Source organism: Eupeodes corollae, chromosome 2 (assembly GCF_945859685.1).
Source record: "Eupeodes corollae chromosome 2, idEupCoro1.1, whole genome shotgun sequence".
In the NCBI taxonomy this organism is placed as follows: Eukaryota; Metazoa; Arthropoda; class Insecta; order Diptera; family Syrphidae; genus Eupeodes; species Eupeodes corollae.
In genome coordinates this window covers 155,877,844-155,904,390 of record NC_079148.1, presented here as the reverse complement: position 1 = coordinate 155,904,390, position 26,547 = coordinate 155,877,844, and the positions used below count along the sequence as shown (strand labels likewise).

The 26,547-nt window shown below is 33.1% G+C and overlaps 1 protein-coding gene across 2 annotated transcripts in view; it reads right to left on the bottom strand.

Moving 5' to 3' along the window:
- The window catches only part of LOC129946450 (protein still life, isoform SIF type 1), a 325,973-nt gene that overhangs the window by 20,408 nt on the left and 279,018 nt on the right, over positions 1-26,547 (bottom strand). The window contains exons 20-25 of one of the 2 annotated variants that reach the window (XM_056056633.1): positions 22,071-22,185; positions 14,168-14,319; positions 9,316-9,461; positions 8,905-9,075; positions 6,004-6,198; positions 3,477-3,585 (exon numbers count right to left, since the gene is read on the bottom strand). In XM_056056633.1, coding sequence (XP_055912608.1) covers positions 3,477-3,585; positions 6,004-6,198; positions 8,905-9,075; positions 9,316-9,461; positions 14,168-14,319; positions 22,071-22,185 — 888 coding nt within the window. Of the gene's footprint in view, positions 1-3,476; positions 3,586-6,003; positions 6,199-8,904; positions 9,076-9,315; positions 9,471-14,167; positions 14,320-22,070; positions 22,186-26,547 lie in introns of both variants that reach the window. The other variant, XM_056056634.1, reaches the window with a different exon arrangement.

Here is a 26,547-nt window from a genome sequence, read left to right as displayed (position 1 = left end):
TCAACCCTCCGTCTATTCATAATAACCAACTCAATGGTTTCGTCCTTGAGCAAACAGCACACAAACAACCATTATAATTCATGTTGCGCTCAAATCTTAGCATAACTTTCAGTTATTGCCTTTGCTTGCCTGATACTTTAGCTTGCTACCTATATCTGCCACTTCATCCATTAGCTTGGCATTAACACTCAACAAAAACACGTAACACTTCGGGGTGTCTTTCAGATCGCCTTATTAATCCCGAAAATCAGAAATTTCAATTTGTATAAAAGCATTTCAACTTTTCCAGATATCTTGATATCTTCTCTTTTTCAATCTTACAGGCCTTGGCGGACGGGCGTCGGTAGCGTTGGAAGGTGAAGTCCTCTGCCTCTAGGTGTAAGAGAATGTGCATGGGTAGGTATAGCAATCAAAGCAAAGCACCATATACACGTGATGCACATCAATTTTTAGCGGATCCGAATATGAAAGTCCTTGATTACGAGCAATTTCAATCGCCAACATTGATGTTGGCTTGATGCAGCAGCAGAGTCGAGCACTGCGATGTTGATGGGTTTAGGTTAGGGTTAGGGTTTCAGGCTTGGTTTATTGGTATGTTGGTGGTGGATGTGATTACGAGCAAAAGCTTGATGATGGCTACACGTATTCTGTAGGTACTATGACGTATTATGGTGAGCAGTAAGCACAAACAAACTCTTACCCAAAACCAAACCAAACCGAACCCAAGTCCCTAAGTTGAATGCTTGTCCCATCAGCAAGCGCCAATAGTTTTCAATTAAATTAATTGCTCTCTTTTACCTGACTAATACAGAAAACCATCATTGCAAGGACAAAGTTGCATCATGTTTGTTCCCATATAGAATGGGATATTGTAGGTTTTAATAGCAAAGAACACGAAGTAGGAGGACGGATGGGCCCGTCTATATACCTTTACCTATAAGGTTATACCAATGTCGACGACGACTACGACGATGTGTAAACTTTAGAAAAAGAATTAGAAAGACACATGTCATTCCAGAACAAGTACACAGCACGTGCATCAGCAAAAGCAGCAATACAGGAGTAAAACATTTTACTATATTACAGAACTCGTATACTAGACGTAGCGAAAATAATTTAGAATAAATTGAATCCCTTTCGCAACATTGAAAAACTATTTTGTACTTGAACATGTCTGACATAAAGGATTTATGTGTTATTTTCTTTCGTATTTGTCTTGTTTTTCGAACGTATTTCATTTTGTGACGGTTGCCAAGTTATTAAGATTTAAAATACACATTTTGTAATCAAAAATGTATACTCCTGTGTATAGATTTCTAAGAATTGCAGTTCCTTTGAAAAATAAACATAATTTTAATTCTAAAATAACTTTAATGATGGTTTTACTAAAATTCGAATTTCATTATTGAAAAGTATTGAGAACTGAAAATTTGGAATTCATATTTGTTGGTAAAGACACAAGATGATTAAAATACTGAAGAACTTCATAAAGTTAGAAGTTTCATAACTTTTAACATATTCAGTACTTTTCCTCACAATTGAAGACAATGATTCACGTATTCTAGACTTATAAAAGAGATTTTTTTTTAAAGTCAACTAACATAACAATTGGAAGTTACGAAGTCTCCTCATTACTATTTTTCTTGTCACAATCTTTTGCTTTTGGAAATAATTAGTGTTTAACACTTTTTAAAGTGCTTGATCAAAGATATTCAATGCGGTGAAAGATATCCAAATTTCCTTCGATGGAAGAAGTTATCAATCCAAAAATAAATAATTTCTTTTTATTTTGGTTTGCATTCGACAAACAACACTTTGAGAAACAGTTACGAATGGTCATATGTCTTCTGGAATATACACGATAGTATGTGCAATGCGGCCGAAACGATACTCTAATGAAAAATCCCTTAAGAAGTCATTGGTGCAATTTTTACCACTATGGATTTTTTTTTCTAATCTCGATCCATTTTCAAGTAAAGAAATGACAATAAATGGCTACGGGATCTGGTAATAAAAATTTGTAAAGCAATTTATTTCAAAATATTGGTTGTACAGCGTTTTTGCGATAAAATCTTCTTTTTTCCCAGTAGGACCACTGGGCTTAACGATTTTGATGATTTCTTTGTTTTCAAAAAATAACTGCTTTAAAAAGTACCTAGGTTTTTTGTGGTACGTATATTTTAACGAAATATTGTAATTCTAAAGCGTCAATGAAAAATTGGCCTACAAAATAGTCAGATGATTATTAATAACAAAATAAACTGTTTTTCCCTCCCATTTTGATGTTCAGAACTTTAAGACTAACAACACCTTGAGTGTTAGGTACTTACAATGGTAATGCATTTTATAAGTTATGATTGTCTGAGTTAAGTCCGGTCAGCTAAGAAAATGTTTTATTGTGATAAACGGATTAGAAGTTTTAAAGTTGTAGCAAATCAGGAATATTATCGCAATACCCTTAATATTTAAATGCCGAAAACCGAGTACTTAAAGACTTTTCCGTGTTATTATATTTTGGTAAAACATTTTTAAGGTCCTAGGGGACCATTTAAAAGAATCTAGGGTGGCCTAACCTCTTAAGAGAGGATCAAAATCAATCCTGAGCCATCATATGAGTGGTTTGGGTTAAGTCCTTTATATGCTGGCCATATTTTTTTTTTGTTGAAAAGTTTACACATCAATCAATCATGTTCGTCTGTTTATTTATCTTTTCTATTTAAATCTAAATTTAAAATCATATCCTTCAAAGACCTTAATCTGGCAACAGTAAGTTCTATTCCATTTCCAATAATACATATTACTAAAATAGGTTTTCTATCCTGAAAAAAAAGAAAAAGGTTACAAAGAAAAAAAAATTCTAGACAGAAACACAGAAGGAAAAGTGATTTGAAAGTTGTGCCAAAAAAGGATTTCCTTAAATCAGAAGAAAACCTCTACAAAATAAGTTATCTACATCCTTTTTCTAGTTTCTTTACTTTTTGTTTTTGTTGTTGTTTTTGAAATGTGGTGTTCAAAGGCTAAAAGGACGAGTTAAAGGTGGAAGACCTTGTATACATATCATTTTCGAAACGAAGAGAAACTGCATCCGTCTTGCAAATTAAATCGAATCTTTCGTTTAGGGATTTGTCGTAGAGTCGTTTTGTTATTTGTTTTATATCCATTTTGGTTGTTTTATCCTTTTTCCCTGTTTTTGTAAATACAAACAAGTAGTGAGAGTATTTTACTATAACAGTTTTAGTTCTGTCTGAATAGTGGAAGTCTCGTTCTTTTTGTCCATTTTTCTCACCGTAGATTGGATATGTGTGCACCACCGAAACAGAAGGATGTACTTTTTCAAAAAGGATTTCGATTTTATTTCACTCCTTTATCCTTTAAAATTACAGAACCGTTGTAGACGTTGCTCTTCGTAGTCGTTGCATATATGTTCATTTCGTATAAAGGAAAGAGATTTGTTGCATATGAATGTTTGTACTTACTTGGATGTAAAACTTTTTGGGCCTTGCTATGACTGGCACAAAACGATGAATATAACTTGAAGTGATTAACATAGTACAGGAAAGCTGAACCGATTGAAAACAGGACATTCTGAAAATAAAGAAATAAACGAGAAAATTTTAAATCAAAGAAAAGTCTTAGTTTATAGTTTGAGTCTTTGTGTTTGTTTGTGTCTGAAATGAATTTATATAATTTTCTTTTAATCCTTAAATTTGTTTTTGTTTGGTCATATTTTCAATATTTTTCAAAGTTCTCGTCATTTGGCAGCATTCTAATTGCAATTAAGTAATGGAACTTAAATCTAAAGAAGATGATGGATAAAAATTGAAAGGCCGAGTGGGAGGAAAAAAAAATCCCTTAAAAACTAAAAAGGGATCGTCGAACTTTTTATATTTTTATTTCATTTTATTTGTAAATAAAAGTTGGTCAAAGAGTGGAAAGGACTACTTGTGGAAAGGTTTTTTTATTTTTAAAGTAACATAAATACTTCATCCAAGAGAGGATTTAAAATTGTATGAAAGGCGTGACTGAGATGGGGTCAAATAAATAGAACTCTTAAGGCAAATAAATTCAAATAAACTGATTTTGAGTTGAATGTATAGATTTTGTTGTAAATACATAAAGGTATACTTTTACGAGTATATTGTTTTATAAAGCTTGTCTGGGATTTTGAAGTTGATTCAGTTGAATTGAATGAAAAAGAAAATGATTTTGGTGAATTCTAGAATCAGAGATTTACTTGAAAGTTTTATAAAAGTGATTGACGTTGCAATTACAGTAAAGACCTTTGATAAAGTGTGTTCTTAAGGCAGTTTTTTTGTGTTGCTAAATAAGTTCTGAAAAAAAAACCATTTGTTTTGGGGAAAAATGTTCATCTTTTTCAGGTCAGGAGGACTTCAATTAAGATGTCATTTTAAAAATTTTAAAATTTACTGTGTCAATAGTACCAGAAAATACAGTATATGAGTATGGATGTACTGAGTTTTCCAATCCAAGCTATTATCTTTTGTCCTGAATTGACAAGTATTGAAATAGTTGAAATTCACAACAAATAAGCTGAAAATGTGTTGCAGCAAAAGTTCGTAAAATCAAAATACATTTGAGACAACGTAAAGCAACGTATTGAAATCGGTGAGAAAAATTGAGCTCTTGTTAAAAGTTAGTGTCCATTGCTGCTGTAGTCCAAAGTACTAGTGAAAACCTGATGGGTTTGGCCGATCTTTGAAATAAGGTATATTAAAAATGAAATCATACCTTATTTTGCATAGGACTTTGGTTTTACAACTTAAGCCAATTGATCACTAGCAAGGACGTTAATTCACCTTGAAATACATTTAAATAATCCAGGTTCTTATCGCAAAATTGTCTTCAGTGATGTCTACGATTTTAACTTTGGACGTTACGTAAATGAGCTGAATTTTTTGCATTTAGGGATCGGAAAATCATTATAACATCACTGTTTTTTCTTACGATAGTTGACAATATTAATTTAATGACTGCATTATTTCTGAAATCTCACATACGGCTTTCGAGATTTTTTCATAATTTTATTTGGCAGGCAATTGAAATATAAGTTCTAAGCCAATGGTCCACAATGGATTCAATACCTTTAAAAAGGGAATACTTGAAGTTATCAAAGACATACATAAATTGTAGTATTAAGTGCCATTTTGAATATAGTGTTCTGCAATGAAATAAACATCACTTCACTTAAAACTGATTTCTCCTAAAAAATAACAAAACGAAACCTCTTATTACAAAACCTTGTTAAATACTTCTATTATTCCAGATTAACTTAATTTTTGAAGAATATATAAACAAAATCCATCCCATCTTTTACAATAAGTTCATAAGGAGTAGAAAATACATGGTAACATATACTTCTGCAGTGGGTTATGATTAGAATTTTTGAACATGCTGTACTTATAGAACAACTGCTTCTATTTGAAACTCCCATACACTCCCAAAAATATTCCCCACTAGAGTATCTATAGTGCAATAATTTTTCTCACTATAAAGTTGAAAATTGGGAATTCATTTTATAACTATAGGTACCACGGAAGTATAGCAAACCACACGATGATGCTTATATTGTTCTTCCGTGACCAAAAAACCCAATAACCATGATTGTAGTCTATTTTGTGTTCCTTCTTTTTCTTTATATTATATTTCAATAGGATATCCTGCGATACTTACAACTTCCTGTATAGATATAGTTTTGTGCAGTATTTCATTGTTCTTGCAATTTTATTGCACCCAGGGTGCCAAATTGGTAGTAAATTTTCGATTTCAAAGAAAATCGAACTGGTTACTATGCCATAAATTTTAACTCAGCTTACACAATTACAATGTTCTGGTTCTTCTTTTTTGGAGGTATTTTTCATAATTCAAAAGGATTCAGAGATTTATGTTATGATTAAAAAATAAAATAAAAGGAAGATTTCAAAGGAAATGACTCAAGAACACTTACAATAAACTTCAAAATGGTGTAAAATATTAATTACTTACCCGAAACTGACTTGGATGCTCAAATTTATGAAAGTCTGGCTCCAATTCTAAAGCTTCCTCGAGATTTTGCAAAAATTGACGCTGGAAGGCAACAATTTCATGAATATTACCGAATAAAGCATTGATTTCTGCATTTGAGAGGAACGTTTCACGTTTCATTGGTTCCAGATAGTGCTCTAGGAGATTATTGAGATGCTGTAAAAAAGAATTGTTAAATTTATTAAAAAGATACAAATCAAAAGAGTTAGTAAAATATTAAAAAGTATTATCAAGCATTACACACACAAACAAAAAATTAGAAACACTTTGAATTGGTCCAGTCAATTGCCTTTTAGATTGACCAGTAACATTGTTTTAATGCCCTTCGTTTTGTATTGATATTTTTATAAGCAATCTTGCATTTCACCCCTTAACCAGTTTTGTCGTAATACTCAGACTAAGCCATAAGAATGTAGAGATTATTTTTCAAACGGCACACCAAGAATGTGGAGCGCTTTACCCAGCTCTGTTTTTCCCTCTCATTTTCATATTTATGTAAAGCCCAATGTGAGCCGGTATCTTCTCTTATATCCTTCTCTAACGTTGTGCGCTTTAATTGCTCACTTTCCTATTCCTTAAAGTAAAGCTCTGACAACTTTTTCTTAGGTAACGTGGCTTTTAGTATTATTGACAGGATTGAGATAAGTTTAAACAAAACCGTTTAAGAGCAAAGAGCATCAGTGAAGCCAAGGTAACTTGGCTTTTAACTTCTTAACTTCTAGTTTTTTAAACTTTTTTTCGAGACACGTGTCACTTGAATCACCCTTATACTCCGTATAGGCCCCTATGTGAGCATACCGCCTGAAAATTTTCTTTTTCTAAGTTTTAAATTAGCATTTTAATTAAGTCACCAACAAGAAGGCATCAAGAATATCAATTGACACTTGAAATCAAAAAAAAAAAACTTCCTTTTTGCGTGCTTTCTTTTTGAAGCATAATATTATGTATTTGAAATGTCTTATTTTTTGCATGAATGTGATTAATGTAACTTAAGTCCCTATTAAGTACTTCTTATAAAAGAGAAAAAAAGAAATAATAAGAAGAAAATAAAAATGGAAAGGAATATTGACAACTGGAAAAATAAAAATAAAAAGTATATCAAAAAAAAAAGTAAACCAAAGTCTTCTGCAATTAATTACACACCCTTAGCTAGCTTAAGCTTTTTGGTTGTGGTTTCTTCTTATATTCACTTCACTCTTGGTAGATGTAATTAATTTTAAGACGATTATCCTTCTCTTTTGTAATAGGACGACGACGACGACGACAACAACGATGACTACGAGGACGATGAAGGCACAGACAAAGTTTTTGCAGCATTGTACTTTATACACTTGCCACCTGAACGGTGAAATGCAAAGCGTATTTTAAACGTCACCGCAGCACGTTGCCATGTCGCCATGTCTCCATATATATATATATTCTATATTCCCTTATTAAGGGATGAGAATATTTAAAGAGGGGATTTTTATAAAATCCTATTTAAGCATAGAAAATAATACAAGACTGACTGAGTGAAAGAAGAGAAAACGTTTTTGTTTTATTTTATTTTGTATTTAATTTTTTTGTTTTTGCTTTAATGAATTTTACAAATTGGTTACGTAAGCAGTAAATAATATTTTAATACTATACAAAAAACAAAACAAACTGGAAACGACTTTTGGTCCTTTTTTTAGAATCCTTTAATTTATTTTTTAACTTAAAACAAGAGAGGATACAAAATATTATCACCTTTAAAGTGGTTTCGTATATTTATTGGTATTATGAATTTTGATTTTCTGCCAAGAAGTTTTATATTAGGAAATACTTTAGGTACCCTTTTTTATCAAAAAAAGGCTTCTTAAAATATAAAATACTGTAAAAAGTTCGAGGCTTTGAACAATTTTAATTAAAATATAAAGAATTTCTACAGAAAGTCATATTTTCTTCTTTAAGGTAAATTCCTATTAGAGTTAAAAAATGTTGTGATGTAACATAACATAACACTAAAAATATCCTTTTTCCTTAAAGTTGATGGTACAAAATAATTCAATGTGTATGCATCCACATATGTACTTTAGTTCAAAGTAAGAAAAATAACCATTTGAAGCCTTAATTGCACCGCAAGGTATACCTACCTACACTTTTCGTATTTTTCATTTTCCTCAATTGAAAAAATCCTCAACTAAAATAAAAATAAAAGGAAAGTAACTTTGAATAATTTACTGGAAAACTTTTTCTAGTAGTTTCTTAAATTAAAACTAGAAAACCCTTGGGGCAAGATTTTTCCTTTCTATATATATACTTGTCATATGTTATGTAGGATAGTCGTCGTCGTAGGTAGTAGGTAGGGTAAAGGACTCGTAACTAAAAACACTTGTAAAGTAAGATCCCAATATGAGGACATCAAATAAAAATGAAAAAATTCTACCTGAGTCACTTAAGTTGACATTGCATTTGTGTGAAATGTCAACAACAAGTACTCTTCAAGGAAAAATAAATACAAACAGAAAAAAACCACACCACACCACAGGATATTCCTAACCCAAGGAGTAGAATCCTCCATATCCATCTCCTCAAGTGATGACAGATAGCTACGTCTCCTAACGTTACGTGTGTTATACGTAGCTCTAGCTACGAAGCAACGCGAATCTCAAAAGTTCTTCTTCTTCACTCTAAATATAAATAAAATTATTCTCTTCGCATTTTTATATGACTTCTGTACACACACATATCCTTGTGATCCTCTCCCAAGGATAATTTCAAAACAAAAACAAATAAAATGAAAAAAAGAAAAACAAAACAAAACAAAGAAAGAAAACATATTTTAAAACAACATCACTACTTATAGGTTAGGTTAGGTATAGTAGGAGTATAGGTACTCACCCTGACATAAGCGCGTTCAGTGTCAACCAGCTCGAGAATAGCTTTCCGCAACTTCTCAGCATCTGTCAGCTGTCGTGAAGGTGTTAGCATTGCATTCGAAACCGATGATGTAACCGAACCGGTCGGACTTGATTTCCGTGTTTCCTGTGGGGATCTACAGAATCCAGTTACCTGCAATGGGGTGGTTATGGGTAAATTTACATATCTTCACATTCCAACACTCCCCGAGCTATGGGCTACTCGTGTTTGGGAATAGAAACGGGAACGGGAACGGTATCGGGACTAAAAGCCATTATCTTAAGTATGTATGTTCACACATGGAGCACACAGGTGAGTGCTAAAGGTTGGTTTTGGGTTTGGTTTTCGGTTAAAGGTGAGGTTGGGAGTTAGGAGGTTTTGAGGGTCTTTTACCTGTTCGGCTGTCTTGAGAAGATTCTCAATTTCAAAGCTACTGGTCCTCGAAGTTTGTTTGGTGCCTGGCACAGCCGTCACCTGCGGTTCTAATGATGATGGTGCTGGTGAGCTCTCCGCTTCTGGTGAGTACAAATCCTTGCCGCCTGTACCGTCAGTTGTTGTGGAAACAAAAAGAGGTTTGGAAAAACGATTAAAACGTATGTATTGCTGTTAAGGGGGAGAGGGGGGCGTTGTGTTGTTGCAAGGCACCTTTGAGAAAAGGTCTTGATTTATTGGCTGCTGGATAGGGAGGTGGGACGGGTGTTTTTGGTGTTTACATTATGCTTCCACCTTTCTGCACTTATGGCAAAGTGGTATAGTATAGTGATGGTTACATGTTGTGCTGTACTTCACTATAAGAGTGGTCGTTGGTTCCTTTTTTTTTAGGAGTTTAGGGGTTTATGAGGGAACCTTACTATTGTCTTCGAAGACGTTAAGTTATAGATGACTGAGTAGTAAGGTATAAGTAACCATTTGTCTAGGCTAACTATACTCTACACTCTCTACACTTTCCCTATCGGAAGAGCTACTTTACAGTTCAGTGTAAGGTAAATGCATTGTTTGAGTCTCATAAAACTGTAGGTGGTCTACTTAAACGAGACGATGCGATGCTATACGATACGATACGATACGATGCGATGCGACATGGTGCGGAATGGATATTTTAAGGTATATGCCTCTTTTTCTCTATACATATACCTTTCTGTTCTCTGTTCAGGTTTCAAAGTGGATTTACACATAAATTTCGAGCAACTTAAGTGCACTACAGCGTAATTAGTGTAGTTATGTAGTGAAAAAGAAAAAAACGATAAAAATGGAAAAACAAGGAAACCTGGCAACTCTCTTTCCCTCTTCCACTGTTATGAAGGATATTATATAGCACGACCACCGTACAAAAGCTTGACTGCTTGAAATAAGGACTACAGGGTGCTATGATGTGGTGATATGGTGATAGGGTGGTGGTCGACACACTTAAGAGACTGCATTAAGTTTAAAAACGAACGCGCACTGATGAATGTTGTGTTCGAAACATACTTAAGCAGATGAATGGACGGGTATTATAGTTGTGACATTAAAAATAATGACGATTGCATCAAATGTGCTGCACGTAAAAAAGAAAGGATATGGAAGGAAGTGGTCTATTCATGAGTGAAAGAGAGTATAGGAACATGCATACATATATGGATGTACTATGCTTTACTATGATGTCCTAGGGCTCTGATAGGGCTGTGAAGCTATGCAGTGGTGTCTGTGCATACGGCGCGAAGTAGAAAGGAGTGCGTTTTACATGCGGTGTCGTGGAAATATTATGTGGAGCATTGGGGAATTTCGGTGGCATCATTACGATGTCACATATAAAATTGTAATAGCCTCATACATGGCTGATCCTTGTGCTTAAAGGTTTAAATCAATGTTCGTTAACTTCTTTTTTATGCATAATTATAAATTTTGTAGCTGCATTACAGTTTTCTACAATCGATTGAGGTCTTTTTGGCTGATACTGAAAGTCATCTAAATATTGAGTGTTATTTTAAGGGCTTGAAAATGTTAAATTATAACACAAGTCAATGGTGCATTTGCCTCTGAGATGCAACTATCTAATTTTGATAGAAATTTATTTTTTCTCTAAAAATGTTGCTTTTGAGAGAGTTTTTCAATATATTTTGAAATGAATAAAAAAAAATCAATAACCGTTCGTTAATTTTGTAATGACTCAAGATTGTATCGACCATTTCATATGATTCAATTCATTAGAATAAAATTTAACAAAATTGTAAGACAATTTCCGAAATTCAGACCAACATTTATTTCAGCTTAATAAAATGAACGACTTTGGTTTCATGCTTCCCATTATGTAAATTGGAGCTGAATGAAATAAGAACTGAAGGAAAGGGCTTCGTTCGTAGATTATTGTTTAACTGCTTGTAGATTTTCGTGGGTAACAGATATCGCTATATTTGTAAAACTAAATCTTTGCAAAATATCAACCAAATATTACAGCTATGTAGAGTGAGGTTACTAAAATAAAACCATATTTTAATTTGGTTTAACAATAACATCAATACAATGTGGAATGTTGTTTTTGTTCTTCAATAAAGTTTTACACTTCTAACTCATAGTTAGAAAATCGGTGGTTTTGTAGAAGAAAATTTGTATTAAAAAATCAAGAAACAAAGAAAATTTGTATTAAAAAATCAATAAAACTCTTACAACATCTCACTTCTTTGAAGATCATGTCAAAACCTATATTTTAGATAATGTCAAGAACTGCACTCAATTCGTTGTTTTTTGTTTTTAACTTTAAGTAACAAATAATCAATTTGTCTATGCAACGTCTTTTAAGGGTTTTACTGCTTTAAACAAAACATGAGCAACAATTATGTGACTTTTTCGGAATTTGTCTCTCATTTAAGGGTGTATCCACTTTTTTTTAATTTGTTTGATTCGTGTAATACAAGTCAGAAATATTCAATACATTTTGTATCCTTTTTCTAAAATAGGCAGTGATGCGAACAACACTGATTACTTCCCACACTGTCTGTCGATTTGTTTTGCTTAAAAGTTTGAAGGTTTTCGTGTAGGGTTAAAAAAGTTGTTAGTTTAATTATTCTTAAAAAAATTAAAATTACCAACAATATTTTTCATAGAAATAAAAAGTTTAGTTTGAAAATAGGTTTTTAGTCGAAAACAAATGTTTACCAATTTTAGTAGAATTTCTCAAATTTTTACAAATTGGATCAATGAAATTAATTTGAGAGATATCAAGAACCGAACATTAATTTTTACCAAATTTGCGTACCATTTTTTGTAGATTTTATTTTCCGAATGTGGAAACAATATCTCCTATAAGTTAAAATTAGCTGAAAGCCATAGTTTAAAATTTTTGAAAAGATATTTGAGCCAAAAGTCAATTTTTACCACTTTTTATTAATTTTTTTGTTTAGGTTTTTATTTTTTGTAAAACAAAACTGTTCATTCGATTTTCCCCAACATTTCTCAGAATGTTGAAAACAATATTATATTATATATAAGTAAAATAAGTTGGAAGCCATAATCTCAAATTTTTGAAAAGATATTTAAGTCGAAATTCAATTTTTACTAACTTTGAGTAATGTTATTTTTTGGGCTTTTATTATTCTCAAAATTTTACCAGATGTTAAAAACGTTATTTTTCGTTGCACAAAATTGTAAAATTTTCGAGGTGACAAATTTTTTTGATTTATAAAAACCGTTAATTGGACTTGTTTGGTATCACGTTACTATAATATACAATTTAATTCAAGTCTCTAGTGTTTTTCATTCGTAAGATATTCATGGTTAACCAAAATTTTCACCTTTTGTTAAACTGCTAAGGCAAAAAAACCACCCACACAATTTTCTGCAGAGCCCTTTCTTCATCTCTTTGCCTTATTGTTTGTATGGTTATGGATATCTCTTCTGGTTCTTGACCTATGGACGACGAAAAAAAACGTCGCGAACGAACGGACGTATGGACTTACGAATGCACGTACAGTCGTACACACGCACGCACAGACATCTTTCTAAAAATCTTTTATTTCTACTCTAGGGGCCTTAAAACGTCGAGAAATATCAAAAAGTTACATCACAATAACTTCCTGTGGGAATTTAAAAAGGATCGAAGATGAAGCCACAGTGAGAACCACACCAAACCGTCAATTTTTAAATGGTGATTCGTTAATAGCCTGCGAATTGTCTTAGCTCCATATTCGAAAATTTTTCTTATTGAAGCGAAGCAATTCAACTAGAAATGGGCAAACAATTCGAATTGCTTATGAATTTCGAAAACGAATTCATTTTATTTTAGTTAAATTTATAAATTTCGAAGAGATGTTCTCGAGTTAATTGGTATTTAAAAAACGTCAAAATAGTTAGACATTCTTAACTGCCACACTAAACAAGAATAGAAACTTCTCTGAAAAAAAAACCTCTAAAAATAATTTAAAATTAAGTTAAGTTAAGCCACCAGGCTAAACTATTTTTGATTAAATTTTTCTTGAAAGACTTAATGATCAAAATATTGTGGAAAAAACCCTATCAAATGCATACAACGTTGATATTTATTTTGAATTCTTTTTAGAAGCTAATAAATATGGCTAAGATAGAAATTGATGAATTGAACTTTTACTAAAGCTCCATTTTTTAAAAATTGTTTTTCAAATCTTAATTTGTGGGAACAATAAGCTAATTTTTCTTAAAAAAAGACAATTCCTCTTAGAAAAAAAAATAAAACTCTCATCCTCTCCACCCACGCATGTAAATTACATTTTCCATTTTAAAATGCCAAAAGTCTTTATGACTAAGTGCATGCATCATTAAGTTTTGGCTTAAAAAATTACTTTCTAATAGTCTTTAGGTATGAAATAAATTATTCAGTCTCTTTTAATCCTTCTGCATTTGTTCCACAAAACTCTACCACTGCATGCGTCGTCCTTGATGCGGTAGGGTATAGGTATACGATAGGTGATGCTCTATACAGGACTATAGGAATATACGAGTGGCATGAAATATTGTGCCATGTAAAATTGGACTATTTACACTTCAAATAGTGCAAATTTTGAAGGGCCATTCTTTACTCTGGTCGACCACATTTGCAAATCCACACCATGGTACATACATACATATATGATATTCATGTATACGTATATACATTATCCTTGCAACATGCTGCACACTGCATACATATCTATAAGAGTGTACATAGTCTATGAAAACCACGCTAGCATCACCATCGCCACTATATGCAGATTATTTGATTTGGGTTTTCTAGTGCACATTAAATAATACTTACTCCATCCTGGAGCTGGAACAATGAGGCCAGAAATCATTTCCTCACTCATTACCGGTGGATCCGATGGTGGCGGTGGGCAAACCAATGAATCAATCATGTCGTCGGTCACTCGCATTATTCCAACTAGATCTGGTGGTTCCGTGCGGGATGACCTGTTTGTTTGAAAAATAATAGTAAATTACAGATTAATTGGTCATGGGGGACAAATTAAACAAATTAAATGTATAGTAGTTAATATAGTTTTATTATTAGAAATATAAATAAATTGTGTTTCTAACAACAATAACAGCAACAGCAAAAACGAAATAATGTTTGACTTGATTATTTCAACAACAGAAAAAAAACTTTTTAATTTCATTTGAATATTTTTGGGTGAAGTGAAAAATATTATAGGAACCACAATCAACTCGTCTAACCTGATTTGCTCCTGAATGTGAAATTTTAGAGGTTGACAAAACACACCAAAATATTTGACCAAAAACGGATGCTGAAATATGTGATTTTATGGTGCACACTTATATGTGCTGGTCATAGTTTTCTATTTCAGGACTCGAGCCTATTTGCAAAATCTTAAATGTTAAAGTCAAATTATGAGGGAATGCATATTTTTAAGCCTGGCGTTGTGACAAATTTGACACCAAACTCGTCTGAATACAATGTATTTTAACTTTAAAGTGAAAACAAACATACCCAACACAACACAAAACTTTATGACTTGAAGCAATTTACAAAAAAAGGAAGCATATGAACTGCAAGCTACACACAAGTATCAACTTCTATAGAGAAGTAAAAGGATGTGAAGTTCAATTTTTTGTACGAGTTAATCTGCCTCTGAATTTCCCATCAAACAAAACTAAAGAAAAACACACCAGATGGGAATGTTGAAAGCTCTTTGCTGAAACCGAAACAGGAACCCATCAACGCAATCACAGAGGCTTAAAAGTTCCCATCGTGATGATGAATGTATTATATAAAAGTGACATGGAGGCAACCTTTGGTAGAAGGATCTCACTTCACAAAAAACCTGCTCCAGGTAGAAACTCTAGGATATTCATAGAAAACATCGATATTTTTTCATTTAGGGTTGCCAACTCATACAAACGTTGTTAAATGGAATGTGGACTTTTTGATACAAAAATTGAACATCGAACAATTATTGTTATGTGGTTGATACCAATTAGTTTCATTTGGCCTTTTCAATTTTCTTCTAATTTAAATGCCTTAAGTGTTAAGTAAAGTGAGACACTTTTTGGCCAAAGTTAGTGCTACTGCAAGAATTTCTCCCTAGAAGACTTTCAAAACTCAGTTGGCAACCATAACAGTTCCAGATTAAACCACAAAACTGCATTCGCGTTCTATATGCGTACAGAATAAGCCATTGATTTTTGATTTATCCAGAGATATGACCTTTAGGCCACCAACCAACGGTGATGTTGCCTGGTTAAGATGATGATGGTGTCCATCATATGCTTTCTGGCCGCGTGTCCTTTCCAGTCTCCCTACCAGTATATGCAAACATATAGGTTCTACTTGTAGGTATATTTATGTATCGCTCTAGAAGATCCACTTTGCACACAAAACAATGTTCATCACCATATCCTTTGGGGATATGCTGGGGATATAAAATCTGCATGTTGAGCATATGCGTTACTTTTGCGACATCACAACTTGTAGTGGATTGTGATATGAGTAACTACCGCTATATATATATATGTTGCAGACTCACCATCATCAGGCATCATCAGACGACCGGGGATGAGGATTCGATATCCTCTTGTATCGATAAGACCCTTTGTGTCAGTCCCATGGTATCTGACGTAAGGGTTCGTTTGAACGTAGAGTTTGATTCGGCTTTTAATCAAGTTGCCCCACTCCTTTCCTCTCATACATAGTACATACATATATATGAATATATGGTATGTACATTTATGCAGGTTTGGTCCCTGAAGTGTTTGGCAATTCAATATTTTCGATGAATATATAACGGGAATGGAGATGGTGATGGCGATGGTGAATATGTACGAAAACTTGTCACCGCAGGAGACAATCGAACATAAAATGGTGAATCTTTAGGGTGCTGCGCTCCAGGAGGTAACACGAGGTGTGTTAAAATTACAATTTTGGACATTGAGGCCGAAAAAAAAAACAACAAAATATAACGGAAAAAGAAAAGGTGTTCGTCCTTTGCTCTCTTTTTTTTTAATTTTTCATCACCAAATTTTCGAGCTGGAGCAGAAAGGCTTGCCACGGATAAATTACGTTAGTTTTGAGGCTAAAGGACAAAAGTAAGACTCTTTGGTTTTAAAGAATATCAAGAACGCATTCAAAAGAAATGGAAGCAGGACTTTACATTGCGGTTTATTTTTGCGAAAGACACGAGCAGTCCTTATGAGTTTCCATTCAAGACATTTTTTTTGTGAAAAAGTATAAATTCAATGCAAATCCTTGAGGGAAGATGATTTTTTGAAAAAAAGAAAAATAATTATAGCTCAAAAACTCTTGTTAATCAAAATTTTTTAACGTGAACTGTTGCCGAAAATTTGGAGGAATAACTCTATTAGCTTAAGGACAAAGCTACGACTGTTTCGCGCTAATGTTGAATCTGTGCTTCTTTATGGGTGCAGCACTTGGAAGGTTACTTCAGCCATTACAAGAAAGATGCAAACCTTCGTGAATAGATGTATTCGTAACATCTGGCCAAACCGTATATCAAATGAGGTCCTTCATAGAAGGACAGGACAGGAATCTATAGACGCTATAATACGAAGGCGTAATGGCAATGGATTGGACATACGCTCCGAAAAGGTAACGACTGCAGTGCAGGCCAAGTAATGCAGTGGAATCCACTCACACAATAAGGCAGAAGAGCTGGACGACCGAGAAGCACATGGCGCAGAACAGTCGTGGGGGAATCAGCGTCATTAGGCAAAAGGTGGAAGGAGCTGAAACACATCTCCGTAAACCGTACACGATGGCGCGTAGGCGTAGTAGAGGCCCTATGCCACTTAATAGGTTCCCAACGGACTTAACAGGTCTGAGGACCTAAGTAAGTAAGTATATTTAGTAACCAATTTATCGCAATCGAGCAAAAAATGGAATTTTTGAAAATGTTTTATAAAAAAAAAAAATGCGTATGCGCCTGAGTGCATCATTATTAGTCAAAGTTTCTTAAGAAGTAACTTCATGTATAGAATATGGAACTAGAGGCAGTTTTGAAAGTATGCTTAAAGAAGGGACCACACAGCTCTCCTGTAAAGATGAATGACTAAAATAAGGCGCAGGAAAATACAAGACATTAAAATATCATCTTTAGAATTATTTTTAAAACAACAAGTTTTATTGAAAAATGTCATATTTCCAAATTAGATCGAAATTGGCTAGTACAGCTTAAAAAAAAGTACGTTTACGCCAGGGTGTACCACAATTAATAAAAGTTTTCAAAAGTAACTTGAGGTTTAAAAAAAATGAATTAGAGAGAACACAATTACGAGTTTCAAACCCCTTTTTTCTAAAGATGGAACAGTAGTTTAACTAAGCCAAAGAAACTACAAAGGACATTCAAATCTGAAGTTTGAAATCATTTTGCAACTATAAATTAATAACTTGATTCAAAAATGTCATATTTCGAAATTAAATTATTGAAGCTGGCTATTTATAGCTTTAAGTTTCAATCCTTTCACGTAAGATTTTGTTCAACCAGAAAAACAGAACAAGTATTGTGTTTTTACATTCATTTATCACTTAATAAATTCAATTGTGTGTTGAACTATTACACCCGCCCCCCTTCCTACCATCAGAAATAAGTTCTAATTACAACAATACTTTGCTCACTCTGGTTAAGAATTCTATATCGTATTAGTTATCCCTATAAAATGTATATCTTAAAAAGCCTTGTGTTGTTTTTTGGTTGCCATAAAAACAACAACATCTTGAAACCTAAGAACTCACCAATAACAACGGCATCAGTCTTCAAATTTCAAAAACAAGCTAAACATGGTACTTGAAAACATTCTGACTATAGGTATACATATTTATAGATACCTTTTGCAATCACAGACAAAAGCAATCCAAAGATTTATGAGCTAAACGAAAGGATCAGCTATAAACATCAATTTGCAGTGTGCCGAATTGAATGGTCGTTTATTTTTATTTTAAGAGCTCCTCCTCTAGCCTCTTTCTCCGTTCCCCTTTTAGAAAGTATTTAACGTACTCTACACAATTCTCGTTCTCGACTGGGCTATAAAATACCGAATATCTTGCATTTGTATCTGTAGAAATTTTGTGTCAATATCTTTCAGTGCATGAAGAGGGGCTTGGAGATCTAGGGGCTCCAGGCTCCAAGCTCTGGCAGACCATTATCACAACCACTACACAGCGTCATCACCCTTTTCCACTCCATAAAGTATCCGGTAGAGATATGGGGTTGGTCGGTCGGTCGGTTGGTAATTTTTCCTTTAAGGATATAAACTTTCATTTGGAATGGCTATGTGGCAAGGGAATGGGGAATTAATGAAAACCCTACATACTCTTTTGAAATAATCCGGAACTCGGACTCAGACCCGGTGCCGGTGCTGGTGCGGTGTGTCATGTGTTGAGGCGTCAACAAGGAATGTGCCACTTTACTGTTCAACAATAATAATTACCCTGGACTAAGTACAAGAGGTCGCTGGCTGAGTGACTGGCTCAGAGGGTGTGACAGGATATGGGGTTAAGAATGTTTGTATTTCCCTCTACCTTGTGTATATGCAACATATACATGAACCTACAGTTGTGGTCACAAAACAAGCACTGATGGGTGATTCAAAATATTTTCAATGTTTAAAATATTTTCGGGACAAATATTTTGTAGACAGATGAAAGAGTTTTGTTTCATGATGGGGTAGATTCGTGGATATACTTTGAAAATTCTGAATTCCGAACCCAACCTCAAACATTTATTGAACAAGAGGTTCTTGATTGCAACCATTCTAAAACTGCATTTGAAATTTAAGAAATACGAGTAGATTAAATTTGAAATCTATGTCTATTTCCACGACTGCAGCTGTACTTCTAATGTTAATCACTGATAAATCTTTGTTTCTTGGGAAATTAATTCGATTCAAAATGGATGTTTTGCCTCGTTAAAAGTCTTGTGTGTGTTTGTGTTTGTTTAAGTTTATGTGAGTGTAAAAATAATTGTGGTTTTTCTTTGAGCAACCAAGTAAGTAAAAGGAGCTACCAAGCCGAACGACCTAAAGGGCCCCAAGTTATGTGACATGTAACACTTTTTGTGCCTAATATAGCATATTACGTAGGTAGCTAAAGGTTATTTACATATGTATATGTACTGGTTACATATATTAAAAAGAAAGATGATCTCTGTCTAATTGTGGGTGATGAACGTTTTAATAAAGCTCACATCTACAATGAAAACATATAAAGAAAACCTCAAAGCATCACACAATGGATTGCATTAAGTTTTGCGTCGTTAAACATAAAGACGACAACGAGTGTAATATTATGTAATAGGTACATTGTACGTATATAGGATGAGTGCGAGCAAATATGTCACAAGTGAGTTTTTATGAAGTGATTGTGGTAAGGAGTTGTTTTTGTTGATTTTGTTGTGGTTTACTTTGTCAAGGATCTTCCTACTTGCTGATGAAAGATTTCTGCGTTTTCCTTGTGTCAGAATTGAAGGGTAATTTATGCTGCTATTCAATTAGGATGACAAATGTGACGGGTAATCTAAGAAATATTTGTATTAAAGGTCTTTTAAAGCTTTGAGTATGCTCATATTAGAATGGACTTTAAATAATTGAAAAAATTAGGTGGCGCAACAACTGGTATAGAACCAGGGCCGAGTGACTTACAACTTCCATGTGTTTGAGTAATGTCATTAATGGAGAGGACCTCGGTATTTATGCAGAATCTAAAAAAAAACTTAAGGTGGCACAGACAAGTCTACAGTCTATACACTAACCATCAAGCCACGGAGACTACATGGATAGACTTACGTCCTTTTTGTAAGAAGGTGATGGAGAGAATTTGATTTGTTCACTAATACTTTATAAGTTTGTTGGATAAAGTTCAAGTTTTTGTTTGCTTTCTTCTTAAAAAAGCCTTACTTCTTACATATCAAAAAAGCAGGAGAAAAAAAAATAAAGTTTTCATATTTGGCGAAAAGTCATTTATGTAAGGACAGTATAATAAAGTTTAAAAATAAATTAGGTGGCGCAACAGTCCGTTGAGAACTAGGGCCTAGTGACTTACAACTCTTAACCATTTCTGCGTGCGAGTACTGTTGTCAGGAATGAAGGTACCTAAAGTTGATAGAGAGAATTGGATTTTTTCTCTAATACTTTTGAATTTTTTTGGATAAAGTTCAAGATTTGTTTTTGCTTTTTTCTTAAAAAAAGAGCCTGTAACACGCCGCCGCCGCACTACAGCGCTAATTGGATCTCAGGCTAGGTTGCCTGGAGATCGCCATTTCTACCTACGCCAACATGATAACCACACACTATGTATACCAATGTAATGTTCTTCACTTCACAACAACCCACCATCACAAGCCTTATTTCTTAAATATCAAAAAAGCAGGAGAGAAGGGTTTTCACATTTGGCGAAAAGCCATTTTTGTAAGGACAGTATAATATAATGAAGGTTACTTACGCTAAGTTTCAATTTGATATTTGAATATTAGGTGACGTTTTTGAAATATACCTCTCTAATACACTATTTTTAAGCCTACCATAAAACAAAACGAGATGAATTATGAGTTTTGAATTGAAGCCAACTAAAGTTTTAAAATCTTGAATATAATTTCCGTACGGTCTTGAATAAGTTGTCTAAGTGTTAATAAAACCCGTTTTAAATTTAATTTTTACATATTTTTCAATATGTTTCAAATGAATACTTTAGTGCTCTTTTAAGGTTTGTGTAAGTCAGGTGTAGACTTAGTTGAAATGATTTTTTGAAAATAAATAAGACTTTAAAAAGAATATTAAAGTAGAGAAAACCATCACGAATTATATAGACAAAAAAAACTACTTCATGAATTAACATATGGTCCAAATGGACTAATATAAGGAATTTTCGAATTAAAAGATGTGGTAGATTGATTTTGAAGTCGGATTTGAACTAAGGTCATCAAAAATATAATTTTATTGCCGGCTAAAAAGCCTTGTTAGAAATTTTCCTGAATTAATTTGTTATTAGACAATTTTTAAGAACGTAAAGCCTATAATACTTTCAGTTCCTAAAGTGTAAGTTTTTCTTTATTAAAAATAGTTCTATCTTTATTATGTTCAGACATGCTTTTTGTTTTTCTTATAGCTCCAGGATTTTTAAGAATATTACTTTATCTCAAATTTAAGCCAATTTATTGAACGTGATGCACATCTCCTATATATACCACACAAAAATTTATGAAATAAAATTTATTATTTTATGTGAACAGAATTTATTTCTTCTTAAGAAATAAGACTTTCTGGATTTTGGCCATTATTTAAATTAAATCCTTTTCCTTTTCTGCAGATTGAATGCAATTTTTATATTTTCTTATTTCCCAAAATACTATTCGATTATATTTTCAATCTTTTATATGAGTCAGGATATGGTAAAACCTAAACATGCTTAGTTTATTAAATTCAGGTCTTCACTGATGTGTACCAAGTATATCCTTGCATTTTTGGCTTTGTATATAAATATATTTAGAAATTTTCAACTGGAAAATACCTTCAAAGCATAGAAATTGATGTTTTCAACATGTGAATTGTTCTATTTTTATCCTCCAAAGTATAAAGATTTTGAAACAAAGCCATCAACGAGGATTTTAAACAAGAAACATGAATACATACACATACTTATATTGTATAACAGAGAAGAATAACTTAAATTCTTTTGAGCGTGAATGCGCACTTACCTCATCATCATGCACAGCGACTGTTCCTCTTGAAGCACGCTCTCGAGATACATCATATCCAGGTCGGATACAATTGCTCCATTGATAACAATTATTTCGTCCCCCTTGATGATGCCTAAAAAAATAAAATATAAAAAAGAAAAGTTAAGAAGAGAAACATTTTAGAGTACTTGCATGGTGTTCAGTTTATATAACTTCTATACTGCTTATACATTTACACATATAGAAAATGACAGGACGAAATGAACACAAAAGATAGTAGATACACTGTCTCTGTGGATTAAACAAACTATCTATGTACTTCTCGGAAGGTATAGAAAGTGTATACACGAAACTGTAAAGAGCTCACAGATGAATGGATAGATGTGTCAGTTTAAGTGGTCAACCTGAAGGAGCTGCAATCTGAAAGCAAGGACTTTCTCAAGGAGAATATAGATAACATGCTACAGACACAATAAAATTGATTCCACATAGGTGGGTTGGTATACCCCTGGCACTAACATCAGCACCATGCACCCACAATGACGACAATGATGTGGTCGGATGCACATTGTGTATCCTTTTCATATGCATGTGTATGTTCCTATGGCGAGGTAGAAAGATATAATGTATAGTATATAACATTCAATGCAATTGTAACCTTAAGATGTATCCTTTTTTCGTCCTGTCTTATATCCACATGAGTGACAAAATAATAGATAGATCACCCTTAGATCGTGAAGAGTATTGTTTGAGATCCTTGTGCTAGTATCCTATTCCTTATTCATAATTCTTCACAAAGTGAACACACACCCATACGTCCATAAACACAGGTTCGCAAAAAGGATATTCACGTTTAAGAGTTTGTCTAAAGTGCCAGATGCTCTAATGTGCTTAAAGTGCAATTGATAAGGCTTACCTACCTTAAAAAACGACAACGACAACGAGAACGACGGCAACGAATCGTAAGGTGAATAAAATCTTCTTCTTTTTTGGTTGTTGTTTTTGTAAAAAAAGGGAGCTTTTATACGTAAATTGAAGACTGGCCTCGTTTCTGACATGGCACACACCGGCTTCTATTGTGTCTCCATCATCAGACTCGACTTGGCTCGGTTAGGTTCGGTGTATCTTTCATATTATCTCTCATCTCATGTGATGTCCTTTTTGAGTGAAAAAGATTTTCGTCTATTGAAAATCAGGCTCTTGGGATAAATCTCCACCGAAAGGATAAGTAGGAATGCAGGTTAACATAAAGTTCTTCTTTTTTTTTATTTTCGTGGAAGTGTAAGTGGATTTTTCACAGGACGGGACGACCTTTCTCTACTTCGTATACTACGTACCTACCTACCTACTGAAGGGTTACTTACTCAATCTTAAGGTTGCATGCAAATGTCAACTTAAGTTTGTTCTTTCTTTCCTCATGAAAGAGCTTCTTGAAAGCAGCAAGAGTGTGGATGGATGGGAATATCCTTCGGAAAGAAAAATGTAAATTATTCTTCAACATCTTTGGAGATAACATGATGGATGGAAAATTTGTTCAGGGCTCGACGCAGACACATTCCACACATGAGACCTGGATCCTGAGACCACCTAGTGGAAGAAAAAGACGGATACGACGAACGATGAAGACGAAGATGAAGATGAAGACGAAGACAGGCGAATCACTTGTATCCGCTTGCCTTAAGATGTTTGCACATCATCGAGTGAAACAAAAGTATCTAAGCCTCTCCGGCTGGCTGGTTTGATATTCATAGCTACATCAGCATCAGCACTACCAACTTGCTGCTCAATGGTGACATAGCATGAGTTAAACAAATGTTTCATCTTATAGTTAGGAGCAAAGAATACAAAAATAAAACACCACCATACACAAAAAATGTATATTTATCAAGACGCATAAGGAGAATCCTTATTTAGTTTGGTGTTATGATAATGACAGCCAGGTAAGTCCTAGAAGGATGTCCTTGCATGTGTCAACATATACATATCCTTACAGAAGTACTGGAAGAATGCGGCTCAGAGGGAAGGATTTTTAAACTTTTTACTTTTTCTCTTCCTTTTGCTGAAGCTGCGGTTCGCCTTTCTGAAGATCTGTTCGGTTCGGTAAGTTGGGATATTTATAAATCGAAAAGGTAGGGGATTTTTTGTGTTTGCTTCTAATAGCTTTGTAAGTACATTGAGGATTCTTTCGCAGTTTTATCTTCGTTTTTTTGCGTGTGTCTTTAAGTGTCGCAAATAAAATGTCTTTTTAATGGAATGTATATCTTTTATGTTATTTTCAATTTTAGTCATTCACATGTGGTTAAATTTAATGCTGATGTATTTTTGAATAAAAACGAATTTTCATTGCAAACAAAGGAGATAAGTAGTTGTATGGCAGAGTAAAAAAGCAGGACAAAAGACAATAGAGCGTCATTATTTGGAATGATAGTACAATTTTGAAAGTAAGATGAGTTCCTTTTTTGTGTGTGAATGGACATTATTTTTTAATCCAATGTAGACAAGAATTTAAACTGTGATAAAATTTTATCGGTGTTGTGTGTCGCACACTGGAAGATCCGTTCTAAATGACCTTGAGTCTAGTTTTTCAAGAAGATTTTGAAAATCTTTCAAGTTTAGTTTGTTGTGCCTGTCTGGCTTTATGTTCTGAAGATACATATTTGAGTGGAAAACTCTTTTTTTATCAGCTCTTTTTAGTTTTCAAAAAATCGTTTTTTTTGTAAAAAAAAGTTGTCATTTCCTTTTTTGCAAACTACGTTTTAGCAGACAAAAATTTGTCATTTAAATTTTTCACCAGAGAATTTTTATTTTGAAACATTGCACTCTTTTTTTGCAAATTACGTTTCAGCAAACAAAAATTTGCAAATTAGGAAATTATTGAATTGCAAAGTTTTACTCTTTGCAAAATACGTTTAACCAAACTGAAATTTGCAAAGTGCAAAGTCTTTTCCGAAATGAACAAATTTTTACTATGTTGCAAAGTATTTGCTAATTTTGTTTCACCAAAGATCACATTTTTTAAATTGTATTTCAAGTTTTTGAAAAACTTTTCAGTAATATGCAAAGAGAAATTTTCATTTGCAAATAAGAGTCTGTTTCGAAAAGTTGTCGAAAGCTTATTAAAAAAGAATATGAATTTGTAATCTTAGGTCTGTTTTTATAGGAGTTTTTCAAATTTATTAACATCGTAGCCATCCTGCAGAGGAATTTGTAAGTTTGTAGCAAAAAAGAACGTTTCTTTTGAAAAGCTGTTGTATGAAAAAACTAATCGTTTTAAAGAATATTTTGGAAACGTAGAAGTTCATAATAGTGACCGACAAGCAGTAAAACTTAGAATTTACTTCGATATCGGAAATGATTGTTCGACAAAAGAGAGTTTTCGATTAACGAGAAGTACCATCGAATTTATGTTGTCTAAGATTGGAAATAAACTACAATGCAATTGCCAAAGGAATACGAGTTTAAGTTTCTTGCAACTTTTGTGCAAATTACATATCACGATGTTGCATCTTTGCAGGGAATAAGAAAATCATAACCTTTTGCAGAGTACTTTATTGAGTGAATACGTTCATTGTCGCAGAACCTTTTTATTCTTTAGAACCTCCAAGACGAAACATACAAATGTCAATGTTTAATTTTGAATTGGTGATACACTTTTACTTTTCACTTTTCAAATTCAGTCTGAAACATTGAAACACTTTGTATTTTTTTGCAAAGTTGCAAAGTGAAAAGTGTTTGGAGAACTAGGCCCCTGGTCTGAAATTTCGCTAAATGTTTGACAATCTTGTATTGAATTTCACCATTTACGTAGTATCCCAAAAAACACGGCTATTAAATTCGAATCCCAAAAAAAACATAGTTATTGATTTTCGATTTTAATACGATGAAAGTAATTAAAGGATCCTCCATCTAATGAAAATTTATTGTATACTTTTGATAAAATTTTAACAAATTAATGTTTTAGACAAATTAAGGAAATCCTACCAAAAATACTACTAAATTTTGTAACATCCCAATCGTATCAACAACAAGCTTCATTATTGGATTGCTACCTTTTTAAATTTTTTTAAATTACAATTTGACTTACAACAAGAAAATAATTATTTTAAATTACATAAATGGAAGGTCATCAAATTGTATCACACACACCCTTTTTTATTAATTAAGCGCCTATAAAATTTATTTTCTTAGGTTAAGTATGAGCCTGCTGAACTCAAACGAACATTCAATTGGGACACTTTCTTAAACCAAAAAGTATCTTTAGAAATTGTACTCGTTAAACATAATTTCAAATATGTTTTGTAATTCAATAAAAAGAATAAATAATATTAAAAAAAATATTTTAAACAAATTTAAATGAAAACCAATCTGCTGCATAAACTTATAAAAATATTAAAATAACCACCATCCCTTACGCTTTAAAGAACACGTATTATTATTTTGTTTTTAAAGGATAACTTTTCAACGGAAATGCACATATATTAAATACAATGTTCTT